The sequence below is a fragment of the Choloepus didactylus genome, chromosome 20 (assembly GCF_015220235.1).
Source record: "Choloepus didactylus isolate mChoDid1 chromosome 20, mChoDid1.pri, whole genome shotgun sequence".
In the NCBI taxonomy this organism is placed as follows: domain Eukaryota; kingdom Metazoa; phylum Chordata; class Mammalia; order Pilosa; family Megalonychidae; genus Choloepus; species Choloepus didactylus.
This window is the reverse complement of record NC_051326.1, coordinates 34382962-34407886: the sequence shown is the minus strand read 5'-3', so window position 1 is coordinate 34407886 and position 24925 is coordinate 34382962. Positions and strand designations below refer to the sequence as shown.

At 38.2% G+C, this 24925-nt stretch overlaps 1 protein-coding gene across 5 annotated transcripts in view; it reads left to right on the top strand.

Moving 5' to 3' along the window:
- The window catches only part of KIF13B (kinesin family member 13B), a 301896-nt gene that overhangs the window by 164888 nt on the left and 112083 nt on the right, over positions 1 to 24925 (top strand). For all 5 annotated transcript variants that reach the window (XR_005213387.1, XR_005213386.1, XM_037813374.1 and 2 more), the window contains 3 exons: positions 17962 to 18108; positions 20260 to 20409; positions 20721 to 20849. Coding sequence is in view for 3 of the 5 variants with exons in the window: in XM_037813374.1 (XP_037669302.1) it covers positions 17962 to 18108; positions 20260 to 20409; positions 20721 to 20849 (426 nt within the window). In the remaining 2 variants the exon portion in view is untranslated. The remainder of the gene's footprint in view (positions 1 to 17961; positions 18109 to 20259; positions 20410 to 20720; positions 20850 to 24925) is intronic.

The window sequence follows — 24925 nt, the reverse complement described above, 5'->3', positions numbered from 1 at the left end:
ATATATATATATATATGCCACAGTTTGTTTATCCACTCGTCCCTTGATGGACATTTGGGCTGTTTCCTTCTCTTGGCAATTGTGAATAATGCTGCTATAAACATTGGTTTACAAATGTCCATTTGTGTCCTTGACTTCAGTTCCTCTGAGTATATACTTAGTAATGGGATTTCTGAATCATATGGCAATTCTATATTTGGCATCCTGAGCAACTGCCAAACTGCTTTTCAGAGTGGTTGTACCACTCTACATTTCCACCAACAGTGAATAAGTGTGCCTCTTTCTCCACATCCTCTCCAGCACTTGTAATTTTCTGGGTTTTTTTTTGATAATGGCCGTTCTAGTAGGCGTGAGATGACATCTCATTGTGGTTTTGATTTGCATTTCCCTAATAACTAGTGAATTTGAGCATCCTTTCATATGTTTTTGAGCCATTTGTATTTCCTCTTTGGGAAAGTATCTGTCTGTGTCTTTTGTCCATTTTTAAATTGTGTTTGTCTTTTTGTTGTTGAGTTGTAGGATTTCCTTGTATATTCTGGATATTAAATGCTTATCTGATATGTGGTTTCCAAATTTGTCTCCCATTGCATAGGCTGCCATTTTACTTTCCTGACAAAGTTCTTTGATGTGCAAAAGTTTTCAATTTTGGGGAGATCTCATTTATCTATTTCTTCTTTCATTGCTTGCGCTTTGGGTGTAAGGTCTAGGAGACTGCCTACTATCACAATATCTTTAAAATATTTCCCTACATTTTCTTCTATTAATTTTACAGTCTTAGCTCTAATGTTTAGGTCTTTGACCCATTTTGAGTTAATTTTTGTATAAGGTATCAGATAGTGGTCCTCTTTCATTCTTTTGGATATGGAAAACCAATTCTCAAAGCACCATTTGTTGAAGAGACTACTCTGTCCCCGTTGAGTCAATTTGACCATCTTATCAAAGATCTATTGTCCATAGATGAGAGGGTCTATTTTTGAACACTCAATTCCATTCCATTGGTAAATATACCTGTCTTTATGCTAGTACCACGCTGTTTTGACCACTATGGCTTTGTAATATGCTTTAAAGTCAGGTAGTGTGAGACATCTCACTTCATTTTTCTTTCTTAGGGTATTTTTAGCTATTTGAGGCACCCTGCCCTTCCAAATAAATTTGACTTATTGGTTTTTCTGTTTCTGCAAAGCAATTTGTTGGGATTTTAATTGGTACTGCACTGAATCTGTAAATCGATTTGGGTAGAATTGATATGTTAACTATATTTAGTCTTCTAATCCATGAACATGGTATGTTCTTCCATTTATTTAAGTCTTCTTTGATTTCTTTTAGCAATTTTTTGTAGTTTTCTGTATATAGGCCTTTTATGTCCATGGGTAAATTTATTCCTAAATATTTTATTCTTTTGGTTCCTATTGTAAATGGAATTATTTTTCTTGATCTCCTCAGATTGTTCCTTACGAGTGTATAGAACCATTACTGATTTTGCACACTGATTTTGTATCCTGCCACTTTGCTGTAGTCATTTATTAGCTCTAGTAGCTTTACTGTAGATTTTTTCAGAATTTTCTACATATAGGATCATGTTACGTGCAAACAGTGAAAGTTTTACTTGTTCTTTTCCAATTTCAATGCCTTTTATTTCTTTTTCTTGCCTAATTACTCTAGCTTGAACTTCCAAAACAATATTGAAAAATAGTGTTGACAGTGGACATCCTTGTCTTGTTTTTGATCCCAGAAGGAAGGCTTTCAGTCTTTCCCCGTTGAGTATGATGTTAGCTATGGGTTTTTCGTATATTCTCTTTATCATGTTAAGGAAATTTCCTTCTATTCCTATCCTTTGAAGTATTTTCATCAAGAAAAGATGCTGAATTTTGTCTAATGCCTTTTCTGAATCAATTAATATGAACATGTTGTTTTTCCTCTTTAATTTGAATTGATGTGGTGTATTACATTAATTGATTTTCTTCTGTTGAACCACCACCCTTGCATACCAGGAATAAAACCCACTTGGTCATGGTGTATAATTCTTTTAATGTGCTGCTGGATTAAATTTACAAGTATTTTGTTGAGCACTTTTATATCTATATTCATTAAAGAGATTGGTTTGTAATTTTCTTTTACTGTAGTAGCTTTGGTTTTGGTATTAGGGTCATGTTGGATTCATAGAATGAATTAGGTAGCTTTCCCTCATCTTCCATGTTTTTGAAGAGTTTGAGCAGAATTGATACTGACTCTTTCTTCAATGCTTGGTAGAATACACATGTGAAGCCTTCTGGTCCTGGACTTTTCTTTTTTGGGAATTTTTTGATGACTGATTCAATCTCTTGTGATTAGTTTGAGGTCTTCTATTTCTTCTTGAGTCAATGTTGGTTGTTCATGCTTTTCTAGGAAGTTGTCCATTTTGTCTAAGTTGTGTAGTTTGTTAGCATATAGGTGTATATAGTATCTTCTCATTATCTCCTTTATTTGTGCGGGGTCAATAGTTTTGTCCCCCTTTTCATTTCTGATTTTATTTATTTGCATCCTCTCTTTTTTCTTTGTCATCCTAGCTATGGGTATATTGATTTTGTTGATTTTCTCGAAGAACCAACTTCTGGTTTTGTTGATTTTCTCTGTTGTTTTCATGTTCTCAATTTCATTTCTTTCTGCCCTAATTTTGGTGATTTCTTTCCTTCTATTTGCATTGTGGTTAGTTTGTTGTACTTGCTCTAGTTCCTGCAGCTGAGCAACTAATTCCTTGATTTTTGCTCTTTCTTCTTTGTTAAGATAGACATTTAAGGCAATAAATTTCCCTTTCAGCACTGCTTTTGCTGTATCCCATAAATTTTTTTATGTTGTGCTCTCATTTTCATTTGCCTTGAGATATTCTTGATTTCTCTTGTCATTTCTTCCTTGACCCACTGGTTAAGAGTTTGTTGTTTAGCCTCCATGTATTTGTGAATTTTCCAGCATTCCACCTGTTATTGATTTCTAACTTCATACCACTATGATCTGAAAAAATATTTTGTATAATTTAGATCTTTTTAAATTTATTGAGACCTGCTTTGTCACCTCCCATGTGGTCTGTCCTGGAGAATGATCCATGACCACTTGAGAAAAAATGTATATCCTGTTCTTGTTGGATGCAATATTCTGTAAATGTCTGTTAAGTCTGGTTCATGTCTCATATTATTCAAAAATCTATTTCCTTATTGATCTCTGTCTAGATGTTCTAACTATGATGAGAGTGGCGTATTGAAATCTATTGTGGTATTGTTTCCTTCTGCCTTCAATTTTGTCAGGGTTTGCCCCATGTGCGTAGATATTTATGATTGTTGTTTTCTTGATGGATTGTCCCTTTTATTAATACATAGTGTCCTTCTTTGTCTTTTTTGATATGTTTTACATTCGAAGTCAATTCATCTGATATTGGTTTAGCTACCCCTGCTCTTTTCTGGTTGTTGTTTGTGTGAAATATCTTTTTCTGACCTTTCACTTTCAACCTGTTTTTGTCCTTGAATTTTTTTTGTTCATTTTTTTTTATTGAGGTTATTCACATACCATACAATTATTCAAAGATCCAAAGTGTACAATCATATAGCCCACAGTACCATCATACAGCTGTGCATCCATCACCACAGTTTTTAGAACATTTTCATTACTGCAGAAAAGAAACAAAGACAAAAAAAGGAAACTCAAATCCTCCCATACCCCTAACTACCCCCCTCCATTATTGATTAATGGTATTGGTATAGTACATTTGTTATTGTTGATGAAAGAATATTAAAATACTACTAACTGTAGTATATAGTTTGCAATAAGTATATTTTTTTCCTATATGCCTCTCTATGATTAGCTTCTAGTTATAGTGTCATACACTTGTTCTGGTTCATGAAAGAGATTTCTAATGTTTGTACAGTTTATCGTGGACATTGCCCCCACAAGATTCACTGTTTTTTACATTCCCATCTTTTAACCTCCAGCTTCCCTTCTGGTGACATACATGACTCTGAGCTTCCCCTTTCCACTACATTCACACAGCATTCAGCACTGTTAGTTATTCTCACAATGTGCTACAGTCATCTCTATCCATTTCCAAACATTTAAATTCAACCTACTCATAATAAGCTACAGCTCCCCACTCTTTAGCCTTGTTCTGTATCCTGGTAACCTATATTTCACGTCTTTGAGTTTACATATTATAATTAGTTCATATCAGTGAGACCCTGCAATATTAGTTCTTATGTGTCTGTCTTATTTCACTCAATATAGTGCCCTCAAGGTTTCTTCATCAACCCGTTTTTTTTAAGACAGTTTTGTTCACACACCATACATTCCATCTGTAATAAACAATTGATGGTTCTCTGTGTAGTCACATATTTAAGTATTCACCACCATCACCACTATCTATATAAGGGCATCTCCATTTCTTCTACAAAGAAGGAGGAAGAGTCAAAGAAGGTAGAGAGACAAAAGAAAGAGAAAAAAGAAAGAAAAAAAGAAAAAAAAATGACATCTAGGAAGCAACAAAAGGAAAGATAGCATTAAAGTAGAATAAAGAGTCAGACAACATCACCAATGCCAAGAGTCCCATACCCCTCCTTTATGTCTGCCTCTTATATGCATTTAGCTTTGGTATATTGCCTTTGTTACATTAAAGGAAGCATAATACAATGTTTCTGTTAATTGTAGTCTCTAGTTTGCATGGATTGTATTTTTCCCCCAATCCTACCCTATTTTTAACACCTTGCAAGGTTGACATTCATTTGTTCTCCCTCATGAAAAAACATATTTTTACATTTTATCACAATTGTTGGGAATTCTAGGTTTCACTGAGTTATACAGTCCCAGTCTTTATCTTTCTTCTCTCCTTCTGGTGTCCCACATAATCCTAACCTTCCTCTTTCAACTATACTCACAGTCATCTTTGTTCAGTGTACTTACATTGCTGTGCTTCCATCACCCAAAATTGTGTTCCAAACCTCTCACTCATGTCTTTAACTATAGTGCTCCCTTTAGTATTTCCTGTAAAGCAGTATCTTGTTCACAAACTCTGTCATTGTCTGTTTGTCAAAGAGTATTTTAAACTCTCCCTCATATTTGAAGGACAGTTTTGCCAGATACAGGATTCTTGGTTGGCAGTTTTCTCTCTTTTTTATATGTATCACACCACTTCCTTCTTACCCACATGGTTTCTACTGAGAAATCAGCACATCGTCTTATCAAGCTTCCTTTGTAGGTGATGGATTGCTTTTCTTTTGCTGCTTTCAGGATTCTCTCTTTATCTTCGACATTTGATAATCTGATTATTAAGTATCTTGGCATAGGCCTATACAGATCTTTTCTGTTTGGGATGTGCTGTGCTTCTTGGATCTGTAATTTTATGTCTTTCCTAAGAGATGGGAAATTTTCATTGATTATTTCCTCTATTATTTCTTCTGCCCCCTTTCCCTTCTCCTTCTGGGACACTTGTGACACGTACATTCCTGCATTTCATGTTGTCATTCGGTTCCCTGAGAGGTTGTTCATATTTTTCCATTCTTTTCCCTATCTTTTCTTTTGTATGTAGGCTTTCAGGTATCTTGTTCTCCAGTTTCTGAGTGTTTTATTCTGCCTCTTGAGATCTGCTGTTGTATGTCTCCATTGTGTCTTTCATCTCTTGTGTTGTGCCTTTCATATCCATTGATTCTGCCAGTTGTTTTTGCAAACTTTTGATTTCTACCTTATGTACGCCGTGTTTTCATAATACGCTTCATCTCTTTTGCCATATCTTCCCTAAACTTTTGAATCGGTTTACATTAGTTGTTTCAAAATTCCTGTATCTCAGTTGAAGTGTAAGTTTGTTCTTTTGACTGGGCCATAATTTTGTTTTTCTTAGTGTAGGTTGTAGTTTTCTGTCATCTAGGTGTCTGGTTTCCTTGGTTATCCCAATAAGGTTTTCCCAGATCAGAACAGGCTCAGGTTCCAGAAGGGGACAATATTCAATATCAGGTTTCTCTGAGGGTGTGTCTTAGAAGGTTAACACATCCTGTGAGGCCTTAAGCCACTGTGCTTTTCCTAACCTGCCCAGCAAGTGGTGCCTGTCAGCCTGTCCTCCTGATTGGTGTAAGGAGGTGTGGCCTGCTTAGTTTCTCTTTTGGCTGTTTTCCCTCAGGCTCTGGGGTCTGGTTCTGAATGGAAGGTGGGTAGTGGAGCTGGACAATATCTCCTTCCTCTTAGAGAAGATACACCCCCTAGGGAGATATTGTCTGCATTTAAATAGGTTCTTTGTCTCTCTGACTCTGCTATCTCCATCCTTCTCTGGGTCAGAGCACTGAGAACTGAAAATGGCCGAGGCCTTCTCCACCGAGTCACTCAGGTTGAGAGAGAGAAAAAGGGCCAGAAAGCCCCTTTCAGGCCAGTCCCAGCCCCCCCAGTTTCACCTGTCAGCCAGAGATAGCACACCTGGTCCTCTGGACTGCCCCTCCTGGGACAGAGAAGTCTTCTTGCTCTTCAAGGTCAGTCATCACTAAAAGCCTCTGTTTGTTTATTGGGGATTTGTGGCTTGTATTGAGCAGTTTGTTAATTAAACCCCAGTTGGAGCTGGACTGAGGTATATTCGCTTGTTCAGAGAGTGCTTTTTCTATCACAGCCATGTTTTGCAGTTTGGGCTTCCATGGGGGGAGGGGACTCCCAGCTCAGGTCAGCAGTTTTTATGCTGTGATCTCAGGCATTCCTCCCAATCTAGGTTGGTATAAGATGTGTGGACAGTCACGGTTGTCCCCCAGCAGTTATTCCAGATTATTTACTAGCTCTTCCTGGTTGTTTATTATTTGTTCCAGGGGTACTAACTAACTTGCACTCCTCTCTATGCCACCATCTTCTTCATATAGCTTTCATTTTAGAAAGAATTTATTCCTGGGTGTAGTTATCAGCTCCTGCAGAAGAGTGTGGAATATTGAGGTAGCAAACGCTTGCCCGCCAGCAACAAGTCAGGAAGCATCCTGCAGCTGGGGCAGCAGCTCCCCTGAGTGGGCGAAGACTGGAAGATGCGCGAGTCCAGGCTGAATTTTAAGTTTCAAATCCATCTGCATCTTGGAGAGCCGGAGGGTTGCCTTGGACTAGGTCTGAAGGGGACTGTCTGTTTCCCTTTCAGCTCAGTGGAGAAAACCCCAGCCATTTTCAGTTCCCAGTGCTGTGAGTCCTGTCCTTGCATCTTTTTTTTAAATTTTTTTAAATTTTTTTTTATTTTGAAAAAAATTCAAAGTTATAGGAACAGTTGCAAAAACAATACAAACCCATACACAGAACTCCAGCATACCCTGACCCCCCTCCCCTGAGACCCCAGTCCACCAACTTTAACATGCTGTCACACTGGTATTTCTTTCCCTTCCTCCTTCCCTCCCTCCCTATCATCCGTTATCTATTGCTCTGTCTTCTGAACGTATGCGAGCTAGCTGCACCCATCCTTGAACAAACATTATAATTCACGTATACAATTCCCATGAACAAGAACCTTCTTTTATGCAATCCCATTAAATGCAGCTAAGAAGTACTAGAGATTCAACATTGATACAAAGCATACATTCTATATTTCCTTTTTTTTTTTTTCCCCTGTGTCTCAACTGTGTCCCTTTGAGCCTCCTGTTCTCCATCCTCAGATCCCATCCAGGGTCATCCTTGGCATTCAATTGTCATCTTAGACTGTCCTTTTTTTTTTTTTTTTTTTCCTCAATTGTGGAAACGTATATACAGCCTAAATCTTCCCATTCTACCCCCTCCCTAGCCTTCCGTTAGTGGAATTAATCACATTTAGAATGTTGTAATGCTATCTCTTTCCCACCATCCATTACTCAAAATTTCACTTTGCCTCAAACAGCAACCCTACACTCATTTCTTAACTCCCCATTGCCCCTTCCCCCATTTCTCTTAACCCGTACTCTACTTTTCATCTCTGTGGTCATATTCTCTGATAATTTCTTTGTGTTTACTGTGGGGCTTAAAATTAAACTCTTAAATCCATAACAATCTTGTTTTTCTTTGATACCAACTTAACTTCAATAGGACACGTAAACTATGCTCCTATACTCCTCCATTCCCCCATCTTTATATAGTATTTGTCAAAACTTACATATTTTACATTGAGTTCAAAACCACTGATTTGTCATTAGAGTTTGTGTATTTTATATCATGTAGGAAGTAAATAGTGGAGTTACAATTCACAAATTATTGACTTCTATTTGTATTCCATTGTGGTCTCAGAATGTGCTTTGAGTATATCCAATTTTTTTTTTTAATTTATTGAGGCTTGTTTTATGTACCAGCATATTAGTCCATTCTGGAGAAAGATCCATGATTACTAGAGAAAAATGAGTTTCTTGGTAATTTGGGATGTAAGGTTCTATATATGTCTGTTAAAATTCTCTATATTTCTTTCTCCTTTCTTTGTTTCTCTGTCGGTAGGGCTCCCTTTAGTATCTGAAGTAGCAAAATCTCTCACCATTTGTTTGTGAAAAATTTAAGCTCTCCCTCAAATTTTTTTTTTTCATTTTTATTGAGATTGTTCAGATACCATACAATTATCCAAAGATCCAAAGTATACAATCACTTGCCCCTGGGTACCCTCATACAGCTGTGCATCCATCACACTTAATTTTTGTTCAATTTTTAGTAACGTTTCATTACTCCAGACAAGAAATAAAGTGAAAGATGAAAAAAGAAAAAAAGAAAACTCTAATCCTCCCCTATCCCTAACCAAACCCCCTCAATTGTTGACTCGTAGTATTGATATAGTACATTTGTTACTGTTTATGGAAAAATGTTGAAATACTACTAACTGTAGTATATAGTTTGTAATAGGTATATAGTTCTTCCCTATATGCCCCTCTATTATTAACTTCTAATTGTATTGTCATACATTTGTTCTGGTTCATGGAAGCAATTTCTAGTATTTGTACAGTTGATCATGGACATTGCCCACCATAGGATTCAGTTTTACACATTCCCATCTTTCGACCTCCGGATTTCCTTCTGGTGACATATATGACTCTGAGCTTCCCCTTTCCACCTCATTCACATACCATTCGGCGCTGTTAGTTATTCTCACATCTTGCTACCAACACCCCTGTTCATTTCCAAACATTTAAGTTCATCCTAATTGATACTCATACTAAGCAACCACTCCCCATTCTTAAGCCTCATCCTATATCTTGGTACCTTATATTTCATGTCTGTGAGTTTACGTATTATAATTAGTTCCTATTAGTGAGACCCTGCAATAATTGTCCTTATGTGTCTGGCTTATTTCACTCAGTATATTGCCCTCGAGGTTTTGTCATCAACCCATTTTTTTTTAAATATGGTTTTGTTCACTCACTGTACATTCCATCCCAAATAAATAATCGATGGTTCTCTGCATGGTCGTACATTTATGTGTTCACCACCTTCACCACTATCTGTATAAGGGCATCTACATTTCTTCCACAAGGCAGGAGGGAGAGTCAAAGGAGGCAGAGAGGCAAAAGAAAGAGGAAAAAAAAAGATGACAGCTAGGAAGCAGCAAAAGGAAAAATAACCGTAAATCAAAGTAGAATAAAGAATCAGACAGTACCACTAATGTCAAGTGTCTAATATGCCTCCCCTATCCCCCCTCTTATCTGCTTTAACTTGGTATATCACCTTTGTTACATTAAAGGAAGCATAATACAGTGATTCTATTAGTTACAGTCTCTAGTTTATGCTGATTGCATCCCTCCCCCAATGCCTCCCCATTTTTAACACCTTGCAAGGTTGACATTTGCTTGTTCACCCTCGTAAAAGAACATATTTGTACATTTCATCACAATTGTTGAATACTCTAGATTTCAGCAAGTTACACAGTCCCAGTCTTTATCTTTCCTCCTTTCTTGTGGTGTCTCACATGCTCCCCACCTTCCTCTCTCAACCGTATTCATAGTTACCTTTGTTCAGTGTACTTACATTGTTGTGCTACCATCTCCCAAAATTGTGTTCCAAACCATGCACTCCTGTCTTCTATCACCCGGTAGTGCTCCCTTTAGTATTTCCTGTAGGACGGGTGTCTTGTTCATGAAGTCTCTCATTGTCTGTTTGTCAGAAAATATTTTGAGCTCTCCCTCGTATTTGAAGGACAGCTTTGCTGGATATAGGATTCTTGGTTGGCAGTTTTTCTCTTTCAGTATCTTAAATATATCACACCACTTCCTTCTTGCCTCCATGGTTTCTGCTGAGAGATCTGCACATAGTCTTATTAAGCTTCCTTTGTATGTAATGGATTGGTTTTCTCTTGCTGCTTTCAGGATTCTCTCTTTGTCTTTGACATTTGATAATCTGATTATTAAGTGTCTTGGCGTAGGCCTATTCATATCTCTTCTGTTTGGAGTATGCTGCGCTTCTTGGATCTGTAATTTTATGTCTTTCATAAGAGATGGGAAATATTCATTAATTATTTCCTCTATTATTGTTTCCGCCCCCTTTCCCTTCTCTTCTCCTTCTGGGACACCAATGATACGTACATTATTGTACTTTGTTTCATCCTTGAGTTCCTGGAGACGTTGCTCATATTTTTTCATTCTTTTCTCCATCTGCTCCTTTGCGTTAGGCTTTCAGATGTTTTGTTCTCCAGTTCCTGAGTGTTTTCTTCTGCCTCTTGAGATCTGCTGTTGTGTGTTTCCACTGTGTCTTTCATCTCTTGTGTTGTGCCCTTTATTTCCATAGATTCTGCTAGTTGTTTTTTTGAACTTTTGATTTCTGCCGTATATATGCCCAGTGTTTCCTTTACAGCCTCTATCTCTTTTGCAATATCTTCTCTAAACTTTTTGAATTGATTTCGCATTAGTTGTTTAAATTTCTGTATCTCAGTTGAAGTGTACGTTTGTTCCTTTGACTGGGCCATAACTGTTTTTCTTAGTGTAGGTTGTAATTTTCTGTTGTCTAGGCATGGTTTCCTTCGTTATCCCAATCAGGTTTTCCCAGACCAGAACAGGCTCAGGTCCCAGAGGGAAGAAATATTCAGTATCTGGTTTCCCTGCGGGTGTGTCTTAGAAAATTGCTCCACCCTGTAGATGCCTCAGGTCACTGTGCTTTTCTGCCTAGCTGGTGATGCCTGTTAGCCTATAATTCTTGACTGGTGTGAGGAGGTATGGCTGTGTTCCCCCACCCCTTTCCTCCTAGAGAAGACAGACCCCCCAGGTGGAGGTCATTAGCATTTCAGTTGTCTCGCTCTCTGCTTGTGCTGTCTCCACCCTTCCCCGAGTCACAGCCCTGGAAACTGAAAATCACTGGGGCCTTCTCCACTGAGCCGAAAAAGAAACAGATAGCCCCCTTCAGACCCAGTCCAAGGCGACCCTCTGGCTCTCCAAGGTCAGTCGTTACCCAAAGCCTCTGTCTGTTTTTTGGGGATGCGTACCTGTAGTGAGCAGTTCATACTCGCTACTTAAAACCCCAGTTGGAGCTCAGCTGAGCTATATTCGCTTGCTGGGAGAGAGCTTCTCTCTGGCACCACGAGGCTTTGCAGCTAGGGCTATGGGGGAGGGGGTCTCACGACTTGGATCTTCAGGTTTTACTTACAGATTTTATGCTGTGTTCTCAGGCATTCCTCCCAATTCAGGTTGGTGTATGATGAGTGGATGGTCTCGTTTGTCCCCCCGCAGTTATTCTGGATTATTTCCTAGTTGTTTCTGGTTTTTTGTAGTTGTTGCAGGGGGCTACTTAGCTTCCACGCCTCTCTATGCCGCCATCTTGCCCCGCCTCCTCTCCCTCAAATTTGAAGGAGAGTTTTGCTGGGTAAAGTATTCTTGGCTGGAAATTTTTCTCTCTCAGTATTTTAAATATGTCATGCCACTGCCTTGTCACCTCCATGGTGGCCTCTGAGTAGTCACAACTTAGTCTTATGTTGTTTCCTTTGTATGTGGTGAATTGCTTTTCTCTTGCTGCTTTCAGAACTTGCTCCTTCTCTTCAGTATTTGAGAGTCTGATCAGAATATGTCTCACAGTGGGTTTATTTGGATGTATTCTATTTGGAGTTCGCTGGGCATTTCTGCTTTGTGTATTTATATTGTGTACAATGTTGGGGAAGTTTTCCCCAACAATTTCTTTGAATACTCTTTCCAGACCTTTACCCTTCTCTTCCCCTTCTGGGACACCAGTGAGTCTTAAGTTTGGATGTTTTATTTTATCTGTCATATCCCTGAGATCCATTTTGATTTTTCCTATTTTTTTCTCCATTCTTTCTTTTGTTCTTTCATTTTCTGTTTTGTGGACTTCTAGGACACTGAGTCATTGTTCAACTTCCTCTAATCTTGCATTGTAAGTATCCAGAGTCTTTTTAATTTGGCCAACAGTTTCTTTTATTTCCATAAGTTCTTCTGTTTTTTTATTTACTCTTGTAATGTCTGCTTTATGCTCTTCTAGGGTCTTCTTTATGTCCCTTATATCCTGTTCCATGGTCTTCTTTGTGTCCTTTATATCCTTTGCCATGTTTTCGTTCCTCGATTGTAGTTCTTCAATTAATTGTGCCAAGTACTGTGTCTCTTCTGATATTTTGATTTGGGTCTTTGGGATTGTGTTCTCCATATCAACTTGTTTTATCATACGCATTAGGATTTTCTGTTGTTTTTGGCCTCTTGGCATTTGTTTTGCTTGATAAGTTTCTTTCAAGTTTGTAAAAAAAATACCAATCTGATTTTTCAGAAATACAAGTTGGTGGCGTACACTTTCTCTAACTAACCAGCAGATGGCGTCTGCAAGTCACCTATACCCCTCAAGTCAGTTCTCAACTTTATTCTTGTGGTGTGTGGGGAAATGATTCTTGTGGGGTTCAGTTGGTGAACTCAGTTTGGGTGTGTTGCTGGAGCTGTCCGTTCTGAATGTGGGGTGTGTGTCCCAGTGGCTAGGGAGGCAGGGCAACTTTAATATTCAAACCTCCCAGGTGTTCCTGGAGATTCAAGGCTGTTGTAAGAGTTTAAGCCTTCATGTCAGTTCTGCTCCCGATCCTCTCTGATGCTGACTCACAAACCACTGGCCTTGACGTAGCGTCCCTGGGTTTTCTGAGCGGGCCCCCCTTCTCAGCTGTGATCTTCCAGGACCTCTGCTGAGGGAATGCTATGCTACATCAAAAGTGCGTGCCATCCCTCAAGGGAAGCCCCAGGCTGCCGGGCCGTGCAGGGGCGCTCTCAGCCTGATGCAAAGATGGCTGAACGGGGCATCTCCACCCCTCCCCTCTCCTCTCACAGTTCCTCCTTCCCAGCTCAGGGACAACTGGCGGTGCTCTGGGCCGTGGCCACGGCCCCTGGCAGGAGTGTCTCCAGCCTGCCGTGGAGCAGCTGCAGGCAGCGGGGTTTCTTTCTCCTTCCGGCTCCCCCCTCCGCTCCCCTGGCCTTGAGGGAATCTGCAGCGGTCTATCCTCCACGCCAGACACCGAGAGGCCAGCTTAGACTGCTTCTGCCGTGCTTCCACTGCGTGGTTTTCACCGTTGCAAATGCAGTCACTCCTGGGTTTTTCCCTTTTTTTCCTTTTTTTTTTTTTGAAAGAACCAGTCCATCTCCAAATGCCAACCCCTGGCTTCTCCACACTGCAGCGTGGCTGTGGGTCTTTAGCTGGCTTACTCACTCGTTTCAGAATGCAGACTCCCGTTTTCACCAAATGTACAGCCCCTGTGGTTCTAGCAGACGTTGTTTAGCTGGTGCATCACTGAAACCTGTATTCTGGGTCACCTTCTGGTTTTTATCTAGTATTTTTCACAGAGGTGTTATTTTGCCCTGTCTCACCTAGCTGCCATCTTAGGTTCTCCCTGTCCTTGCATCGTAAGTTTGTCTCTTGTAGACAGCATATAGATGGATTGTGTTTTGTTTTTTTTTTTTCCATTCTGCCAATCTTTGTCTTTTGATTGGTAGTTTAATCCGTTAACATTTAATAGTAAAGGGAGTACTTTCTTCAACCATTTTTTCTTTTGGATTTTGTATGTCATATATTATTTTTTTTCTTTTCTTTTCTGTTTTTTTTCCTTTTAGTTACCGTTACTGCAATCTTCATTTCTACAGTCTTCTCCAAACCTCGCTCTCCTGTCTTTTCCTGTTTGCCTTTAGTATTCCCTTTAGTATTTCTTATAGAAATACTAAAAAAAAAAAAGGTCTCCTTTTCACAAACTGTGTCTGTGTATATGTGTAAGTATTTTAAACTCTCCCATCTTTTCAAAGGACTGTTTTGCCAGATATAGAATTATTGATTGGCAGTTTTTTTCTTTTAGTGTCTTATATATATATATATATATATATATATATATCAATCACTGTCTTCTCACCTCCATGGTTTCTGCTGAAAGATCTGAACTTCTTCTTTTTTTTTTTTTAATTTGGAGGGTTTTTTTTTAAATTCAATTTTATTGAGATATATTCACAGAGCATACATATGACACAGTCATACAAAAGCATATAGTCAGTTGTTCATAGTACCATTATATAGTTGTGCCTTCATCACCAAAATTAATTTTGAACATTTTCATTACCACACACACACAAAAATAATAAGAATAAAAATTAAAGTGAAAAAGAACAATTAAAGTAAAAAGGAACACTGGGTGCTGTTTTTTTTTTTTGCCCCCATTTTTCTACTCATCCATCCATACACTGGACAAAGAGGAGTGTGGTCCATATGGCTTTCCCAATCACATTGTCACCCCTCATAGGCTATATTTTTATGCAATCATCTTCAAGATTCAAGGGTTCTGGGTTATAGTTTGATAGGTTCAGGCATTTACTGCTAGCTATTCGAATTCATTAGAACCTAAAAATGTTATCTATATTGTGCGTAAGATTGCCCACCAGAGTGACCTCTCAGCTCCTTTTGGAATCTCTCTGCCACTGAAGCTTATTTCATTTCCTTTCACATCCCCCTTTTGGTCAAGAAGATGTTCTCCATCCCACGATGCTTGTTCTAGATTCCTCCCAGGTAGTCGTATTCCACATTGCCAGGGAGATTTATATCCCTGGCAGATCCCACATAGAGGGGAGAGCAGTGATTTGACCTGCCAAGTTGGCTTAGCTAGAGAGAGAGGGCCATATCTGAGCAACAAGGAAGCACTTATTATTATCAGGCTTCCCTTGTATGTGATGGATAGCTTTTGTCTTGCTGCTTTCAGAATTCTGTCTTTGTGTTTGACATTTACAATCTGATTGTTAAGCATCTTGGAGTATGTTTATTTGGATCAATTGTGTTTGGGAAGTGCTGCGCTTTTGGACCTGTAATTTCTTGTCTTTCATAAGAGTTGGGATATTTTCAATGATTGTTTTCTCCATTATTCTTTCTGCTCCTTTTCCCTTCTCTACTCATTCTGGGACACCCGTAACATGCATATTCATGTGCTTTATGTTGTCATTCAGTTCCCTGACACTCTGCTCATATTTTTCCATTGTTTTCCCTATCTATTCTTTTGTGTGTAGGATTTCAGATGTTCTGTCTTCTAGTTCACTGATCCTTTTTTCTGTGTCTTCAAATCTGCTGTTGTATGTCTCACTGTGTTTTTCATTCCTTTTATTGTGCCTTTCATTCCCATAAGTTCTGCTATTTATTTTTTCAAGCTTTTGTGTTCTTTTGTATGGATAGTCTGTATCTTTTTTATATCCTTCCTCTCTTTTGCCACATTTTCTTTCAGCTCGTTGAATTGGTTTAATATATTGATTTGAATGTATTTAGTTAGTTGTTTCAACTCCTTTATCTCCACTGAGGTGTTTGTTTGTTCCTTTGACTGGACCATATCTTTGTGCTTCCTAATGTGACTTGTGATTTTTTGCTGTCTAGGCATCTGATTTCTTTGATTACTTTATTCTGGAGGTCATTTCCTGTCTTTTTACTAGGATTTTCTTGTTAGTTTTCTTTGTTCTCTATCTGTTCTTTGTCTCTCTTGCCTGCCAGTTGCCACATTGGCTCTGTTCCCCACTCTCCCCCCAAAAAAATCAGGTGCCTACAGTGGGCTGCCTCAAAGATAGGGGTAGACACTGGGCACCCCATCAAGGTCACTATGTGTAGTAAAAGAAATCTGCTGGTTCCCAGCTGTGCTCTGTTTTTCACCGTCCAGCAAGATCTGGGTTTGTTTTAGAGCCTTGTTTTAACAGTTGGGTAGTTCACATTTCTCAGCCGATACAGGGCCAGGTTTCTGTGCAGACGAAGTAGATCAGCTCCAGTGGTCCTGAGATGTAGTCTGGAGAGTCTTTTAAAAGCTCTTCTATTCCCTTGCACTTTCCAGTCTTTTCAATAGATGGCATCGTTCAGTAACTTAATCGTCCTCAGAAGCTGTTTTGTGTTTGAGCACAGATTGGGTCTACAGAGGTGGAGCTGAAACTGTGGGTTTCTGGTGTCCTCACTTTTCCAGTCAAAATCTGGCTTGATGTGGGGCTGTGCCCCCCACTTTACTTGTGGCAGAGGACTCCCCCAGCTTACCCAGTTTTTTGGCTGTCCCCCAGGCAAGGAAATGGCCGCTTGCTGCCGTTTCCCTTGTGTGGGGGTAGGACTTTCAGACCCAGAGCTGGAAACATAGCCTCTGTCCACATTTTTTCAGAGTCTTTGTCCCTCCTCACCTGGGCCTTGAAATATCCTCCCTTGTCTCCCAGATCTTCAAACAGTGAGGGCCTGTCTCACTTGTTTGAGAGATTTTTATGGTCTGTGTGTCCCTTGTGTGAGGGGTCCTGGCTTCTGGTTTTTGCTTTTCCCATGCTGAGGGGGAGGGAAGAGGACCAGCTCGTCCAGGATGGAAGATTCCGCTGTGATATTTTGACATTTGTGGGGTCCTTCTCCAGTTTATATCTTCCTCCAGAGTTCTTCACAATCCTGAATATTCCTTTTTTTTTAATTGAATCTCTGGAGAGAAGTTTTCAGTAGCTATTTATGTCTTCATGTTGATAACTTCACCCCTAGTGAATACCATTTTAATTATAAGTCCAGACTATGTGTCTGTATAAACTACCTGTGGAAACTGGTATCATTGGTTGCCTCCAGATGGGTTAGTGGGAGCGTTTCCGTGGTTCATTCTTTTAAACATTTTGTATTTTGTACAATATTAATACTACCCATTAAAAAAACAGTTAAAAATTCAAAATTTGTAAGGTAAAAGATAATTTCTTAATCATCTATATTAGTTTCCTAGGGCTACCATAATAAATTACCACAAGCTGGGTGGCTTAAAACAAAAGAGATTTATTTTCTCACACTTCTGGAGGCTGCAAGTCTGAAATTAAGTGTTGGCTGGGCCATGCTTCCTCCTAAACATGTAGTGGAGGATCCTTCCTTGCTTCTTCCAGCTTCTGGAAGCCTATGAGTTCTTTGACTGGTGGCACCATAACTCTAATCTCTGCTTCTGTCCTCATATGACCTTTCTTCTCTGTCTCTTCTTTTCATAAAGACACCAGTCGTATTGAATTAAAACCCACCCTAATTCAGTATGACTCCATCTTAACTTGATTACATCTCCAAAGGCCCTCTTTCCAAGTAAGATCACATTCACAGTTATAGAGGTTAGGACTTCAGCACATGTTTTGGAGGGATACAATTCAACCCATAACCCCATCCAACACAGTCAATTTACCCTTGCCATCCAATGCTAATGACTCACTCTTTCTGTCCATTGATATTCTATTCATATGGGGCCCCAAATAAAACATTTTCATTTTGACTTCCCATTAAACATTGTCTGGTCTTTTGTATTTTCAATTTACGTTTGTATCCAACAGGAATTAAAATTTAAATTTAAGCTTATACTTAACTTTATACCTAAACTTAAGTTCATACTTAAATTTAGATTTTGATTGTAGTTGAATATAAAGGCTTTATATTTAATTTGTAAGAATTTTGGTAAGGTTTGTAATGAACAAATTAAGAAATGTTGGCAGTTTCACTCTTCTTTTGATGACATATGATTAGCAGATTTAAGAATGTTCAGGTTTGATTTCCATGATGGATTTCTTTGCTGTTTCACTCAGTCATTCTTACTGTTTGCAGAGAGCCTCTCTTCTTAGTGAACCTGCAATCCAGGTGAGAAGAAAAGGAAAAGGCAAGCAGATTTGGTCTTTGGAAAAACTGGACAACAGGTTGTTGGATATGAGGGACCTTTATCAGGAGTGGAAGGAATGTGAAGAAGATACCCCAGTAAGTTGAGAAAAGTTGTTTACGTGATGATAATAGAAGGAACCAAGCAGGAATGAGCCTACTTATTTCAGGAAAAAGATGTTATTTCAAACCTCTAAATTTTAATAACTTATTTTTCTGGCTTCTTATTTTTTCTTCTCCTAATTTTGAGTTGTTTACATTTCTAGAAGAATTTTCCACTTTAAGATATTTAGGTGAACTTACTTCTTTCCCCATTCTGACTTAGATTGGTGTGCATATCTGTCTCCTCTACAGGACTATGAATTTCTTTAGGATAAAGACCATGCCTTATTATCTTCCCCTTTCTTAATACATTTAACCTTTAAAATATTAAACCTACAGTCTGCGTTTTTTTGAATTTGATCTCAAAGTTAGTGGTACCTTAATATTTACCCTATTGGGAGCATTTTTTTGAAGACCTTTTGATCCTACTTATGCAGGTATTCCTTCCTCAAGGAGCAGGTTTCCTCATTTAGGTCAGACATGTACTTGTACATTTTAAAAACAGAAATGTGTTTGATGTGTCCTTTTACATATTTTCAGTGCTGCTGGTCCTACTGCCACATTGTTGTTTACTTCCTTAACTCTTGTTTTGTAAAAATGTTTATTTTTCCAGATTGTCATGAATAAAAATGTCTTCTTATGGTCAGATAACATTTTTCCTGAATTTTTTTCCATTCTCTTCTGTATTTCTGTCCTACTTCATTTTTTTTTTTTTTTGGTGAGAAGTTGAGTTTATTGTAAATGCATCAACAAGGAACTAGAGGAAAGAGAAACCTCTCAAGCCCAGTTCAAAGTGAGAATTATTTGAGATTTTATAACCTCACACAAAGAAATGGCTAGCAGCCAGAAGAAAGCAGAAAGGAAAAAAATGGAAGACAGAAAGCTGTTTGGTCAACATCTTGTTATCTTCAGGTCCTCCCCTCATTCAGGCTTGTTTTTCAAGGTCCTGATTATGAGACCATATGGTAACATTCCTCATATCTTTTTTTGTTTTAAATCTTCATTTTATTGAGATATATTCACATACCACGCAGTCATACAAAACAAATTGTACATGCGATTGTTCACAGTACCGTTACATAGTTGTACATTCATCACCTAAATCAATCCCTGACACCTTCATTAGCACACACAAAAATAACAAGAATAATAATTAAAGTGAAAAAGAGCAATTGAAGTAAAAAAGAACACTGGGTACCTTTGTCTGTTTGTTTGTTTGTTTCCTTCCCCTATTTTTCTACTCATCCATCCATAAACTAGACAAAGTGGAGTGTGGTCCTTATGGCTTTCCCAATCCAATTGTCACCCCTCATAAGCTACATTTTTATACAATTGTCTTCGAGATTCATGGGTTCTGGGTTGTAGTTTGATAGTTTCAGGTATCCACCACCAGCTACCCCAATTCTTTAGAACCTAAAAAGGGTTGTCTAAATTGTGCGTAAGAGCGCCCACCAGAGTGACCTCTCGGCTCCTTTTGGAATCTCTCTGCCACTGAAGCTTATTTCATTTCCTTTCACATCCCTATTTCATTTTATAAATGTAGTTTATAAATATTGTAGTTTATTTTATAAGTAAAATAAATAAATAAAATAAAGTTTATTTTATAAATAAACTACAATAAAAGCAAATGCACAAAAAGCAAACAGACCACTCCCCCAAAAGGGGTCTCCTTTTATTAACAGCAGCATATCTAATGGTTTGGTAAGAATAAATGGCATAGATATGAACAATTTTCTTTCCTTATAGGAAAATGAAGAGTATATGTACACTCTACTTCTTTCTGTAGTTAATATATATTGTTTCTCTAATTTCTTGGCAAGATTTCCATTTAAAGGGAAACAAATGATAAAAGTAAATGACATATTATTGGGATTGGTCTTGCATAGGCTGAAGATGCTCACCACCATTCTAAATGGGAACGAAGGAGAGAGAGAGAGAGAGTGTGTGTGTGTGTGTGTGTGTGTGTGTGTGTGTTTGGATAGAATAGTGCTATGCTTCAGCAAGAACTTTATTTTAAAGAATACAAAGATCATGATATGGTTATAAAAAATTAAGTTTAGTGCTTTAAAATTAGAGTAAATAAAAAATGGTTGAGTCTGTTTCTTTTAAGTGATTTTCTGAATTTGTACCTTTCAAATTTTGTTAAAGGTAATACGGTCTTACTTCAAGCGTGCTGATCCATTCTATGATGAACAGGAAAATCACAGTCTCATTGGGGTTGCCAATGTCTTCCTTGAGTCCCTTTTCTATGATGTGAAGTTACAGTATGCTGTCCCGATCATCAACCAGAAAGGAGAGGTTGGTTTTCTCTTTATCCCTTGTTTTGTGTAGAGAAGAGTCCAGAAACAGTAGGGTGTGATGGTATTGTTATTGTTAGTAGCAGTAATGATGAATGATATTCATGTGTACTATTAATACCTTGTGTTTACATAGTTCTTTAGGGTGGTTATTCCAAGGAATTTGAGGGAAAGTAAGTGTTAGAACCTAGCCTTCCAAATTCTCATATACCATAAATCTAGTCAGTTGGCTTTAAAACAGAAGGGAGATAATCTCTTGGCAGAAAGAACAAAACTTTGGAAAAAAGTTTCTGCTTTCCCCCATTGTTATAGGTGGCAGGTCGGCTGCATGTAGAAGTGATACGGATCAGTGGTGAAATTGGGGAAAGAATTGCAGGAGGTGATGATGCCACAGATATCTCCTTTGATAAGGAAACCCAGGAGAACAAACTTGTATGCATGGTAAGTCCAGCTTCATTTTAAAGAATCCTATCATACCCACATTTATATTCCCAGCAGCAGGCAGAGTATCTGACAGAAAACACTCAACAAATATCTGATGAATAGAATGCATCGGAAGAGTAGCGGAAAGAAAAGCATTTTGTGTTGGGGAACACAGAAGTAAAGACATATGGATGAAGAGTAACATAGAACATGTGAAAAAACAGTATAAAACGTGGCAGGAGCCCAGGAACAGGGCTGTGATAAAGATCCATTGTCACCAGCTATTAAGAGCCCCAATAAGAGAAGGATGAAACTTATGTGAAAAAAACGTGTTTTTTTTTTTTTTAGAGAAGCCCAGAGAAATAAAGATTCAAAGAATTTTGGAGCCAGATTGCTCAGAGAAGACAGATGGCTTATCCAAGGCTCTGCAGTATACGTCACTGGAAGTGCTAGGAAAAGACCTAATTAATCCATACCTCAGATTTTATGGTGAAATATGGTCTTTAAAATACTAAATATTTATTTAGAGAGAGAGATTTTCAAAATTCAAAAAAGAACACAGTATTTGTTATCTAAATACTCACCATCTTCAACAGCTGTTTCTCTAAGGAACTCTGGTTGCTTTTGTGGGAAATGGCATTTAGAGACCACACCAGAACATGCAAAAGCCGTTTGAGTAAAAAAGAGAGAGGTAAATAAACTGTATGACAATAGGCAAAATATTTGTGGAAAAACAAAATTAACCAATCTATAGACAGTTAAGATATCATTAGTGTTGAATATCAGGGCCATAAAAGAGGCTTAGATTTGCTTTTCTGTAATGAAATAATATGTTTATTAAGATTAATAGTTTAAATTATATTAAGTATAGATAGTATATTTTTAAATCCCAAATAACATCATTGTCTACTGATGCTTCTATGCTCTTCTGTCTTGAGCACCGCTAAGTTGAAGTTCTGTGATATTCTGACATCTTGTGGTGATTTTAGTTTCTGTATGCAAAAACTTCAAAACAAAACCCTATGTCCTCGGTGTCTCCCTGTGTTCTATATATCTAAATATTTCTCTTTCCTGATATTCTTCATTCCTGGCAGACTCATTACTGAGGAGTTGCCTGTTGTGGAGGGTTCAGCATACTAAATCTTGCTTCCTTTTAGGATTTCAACTTTAAAATTGATGTTAGTTTCTACAGAAATATTTTGGCTTTCAGGTGGAAAGTATGTATTGAACATCAACTGGATGCCTGGTACTGTTTTCATTCATTCAGTTTCATTGGTGGGCTCAGTCCTCACACCAACTATCATGAGGTAGCTATTAATATTCCCAGTTCGCATAGGAGGAAGTAGGCCTCCCAGAATTTATTTAAGTAATTTGCTTGAAAACACAAGCTAATAAGTGACAGAGATTTTTTTTAATTAAATTCACTTTTATTGAAATATATTCACGTATCACACAATCATCCATGGTGCACAATCAACTGTTCACACCCCAAGTAGCAGGTGGTTTACAGCTTTTGTCTAGTGCTGCCTGGTATAAGATAAAGATATGGATTAATGGGATACTGTAAGAAGCATACATAGGTTTGTTTTTTAAACAGGAGTTTTAATCGTTCCAGTGGCTGGCAGTCATAGGATTTCCTCTGAAATCAGTCAGGATTTTCCACCACCACACAGCTATGCATTCGTCACCCCAATCCACCCTCGAACATCTTCTCTACACCAGAAAGAATCAGAACAAGAACAAAAAATAAGAGTAAAAAAGAACACCCAAATCATCCCCCCCCACCCTATTTTTCATTTAGTTTTTTGTCTTCATTTTTCTACCCATCCATCCGCACACCAGACAAAGGAAGTGCGACTCACAAGGTTTCCACAATCACACTGTCACCCCCTGCAAGCTACATTGTTATACAATTGTCCCCAAGAGTCCAGGCCACTGGGTTGGAGTTTGATAGTTTCAGGTATTTACTTCCATCCACTCCAACACATCAAAACCTGAGAAGTGCATAAGAATATATAAGAATATATAAGAGTGTCTACCCGAGTGACCTCTCGACTCTATCTGAGATCTCCCAGCCACTGAAACTTCACTTCATTTCACCTCGCATCCCCCTCCTGGTCAAGAAGATGTTCTCAATCCCACGATGCCAGGTCCAGATTCATCCCTGGGAGTCATATCCTATGTTGCCAGGGAGACTTACACCCCTGGGAGTCAGGTCCCACGTAAGGGGGAGGGCAGTGAGTCTACCCGCTGAGGTGGCTTAGCTGGAGAGAGAAGGCCACATTTGAGCAACAAAGAGGCACTCAGGGGGGAGACTCTTAGGCAGAATTACATGCAGGTTTAGCCTCTCCTTTGCAGTAACAAGCCTCATAAGGGCAAGCACCATGATAGAGGGCTCAGCGCGTCAAACTGCCAGTCTTCAGTGTTTGTGAGAACATCAGCCACAATCTAGGGGAGGAAGTCCACCACCTCTGCACTTCCCCCCAGCTCCCCAGGGGGGCTCTGCAGATACATTTTCATTCTCAAGTGGCAGAGATTTAATTTAGATCTATCTAATGCCAAGATCTTCTTATCTCCCCAAATACCACATTGTCTCACCTTAAAGAACACAATAAACACTTTCAACACTTAATGAAAAATTTTAAAATACTGATTGCTCTGTTTGGTTTGTAGGAATAAAATGGGCATTCAGTCCATCTTTCATAGCCTGTCTGGGAATTGCTTATCTTGATGCTTCAAATTCTTGTTGGCGTTGAAGGAAAAAAGGAATAATAATGGGAGTTCCATTTGTTATTTATCCATTATGTGCTTGGTATGAAGGAAAATAAAGTCATCTGCCTTGCATGGTTTTCTATGTCATTAATGCTTTCTGAAACTTTAAGGCTATCATATTTATCAATATATTTCTTATCAGTGAGGATCTGTAAACCTCTCTCAATATAGTAAGGCTTCTGGTGGTTACTTGTGGTTGCTGAGCTACATTAAATTCTGCCATATATTCAAATTTACTTCTGTTAAATGTATTCATTGGAAGTGGTGTAAATCATACAACATGCAGGGAGTGACCAGACGAAGAATATAATAAATAGTTAAAACTTGTTAATTTAAGTCTGCTTTATCATTTATAAATCAGAATTGAGTTTAACTTAAGTTATAATTTAGTTTCCTTCATAGTTGGAGGAGTTTTAGAACATTACCACAGCAAAAGCTCTAACTTAAAAAATCAGCCTGATGCTCCCTGCCAAAAGAATTGTTAAGGATATCTGGCTTCTTTAAAACCTGTTCTTCTGGAGATATCTGTGTCTGATCACTTCATCACAAAAACCCTACAGTCCTCAAGTCCAGAAGACATTTCCTTTAATATGCATCTCTCTAAATCTGCATAGAGAAAGCAGCCACTACATGTTAGTGCACAGAATGTTAAACATTCATCATCTTTATTTAAATTATTCCTCTCTCTGGTCCAGTCTTGCAGATAGCCATAAGCATAAGCCAGATATTCAAATTAAACAAAACTGATGCCTTTAAAGTTCTCCCCCAAATGCACTATTAGCACACAACATTTCTACTTGAAAACTTTTCTCCCCTTTAAATTTCAAATTGCCAAATAAATGTTTTGCCCTTTTCTGAGTATTTGTTCTTTATTGGCACATTCATTGCTTTCATTCTTTATTCAGTGTACTAAACAATCTTGCTCTGTTTTTATGACATATCTATGGTTAGCCAAATTAGTATCATCTAATGGTGTTGATGTTTAGAATTTTATTCTTCTGCCTGTCTTGGTCATTGTATTATTATTTTACCAAGAAACTGTAATTTTTTTTTTTCTTTTGGAAGGCTTGGGTTTTTGGTCTGAGTGATCTGAGAAGCCATTTGAGGAATTTGAGCGGAGGAGTGGCATGATCTGACCTATGTTTTAAAAGAGCCCTCGACTTTTTTTTTTAATTCAATTTTATTGAGATATATTCACATACCATGCAGTCATACAAAGCGTACATTCAGTTAACAGTACCATTATATAGTTGTGCGTTCATCACCAAAATTAATTTTTGAACATTTTCATTACCACACACAAAAATAATAAGAATAAAAAT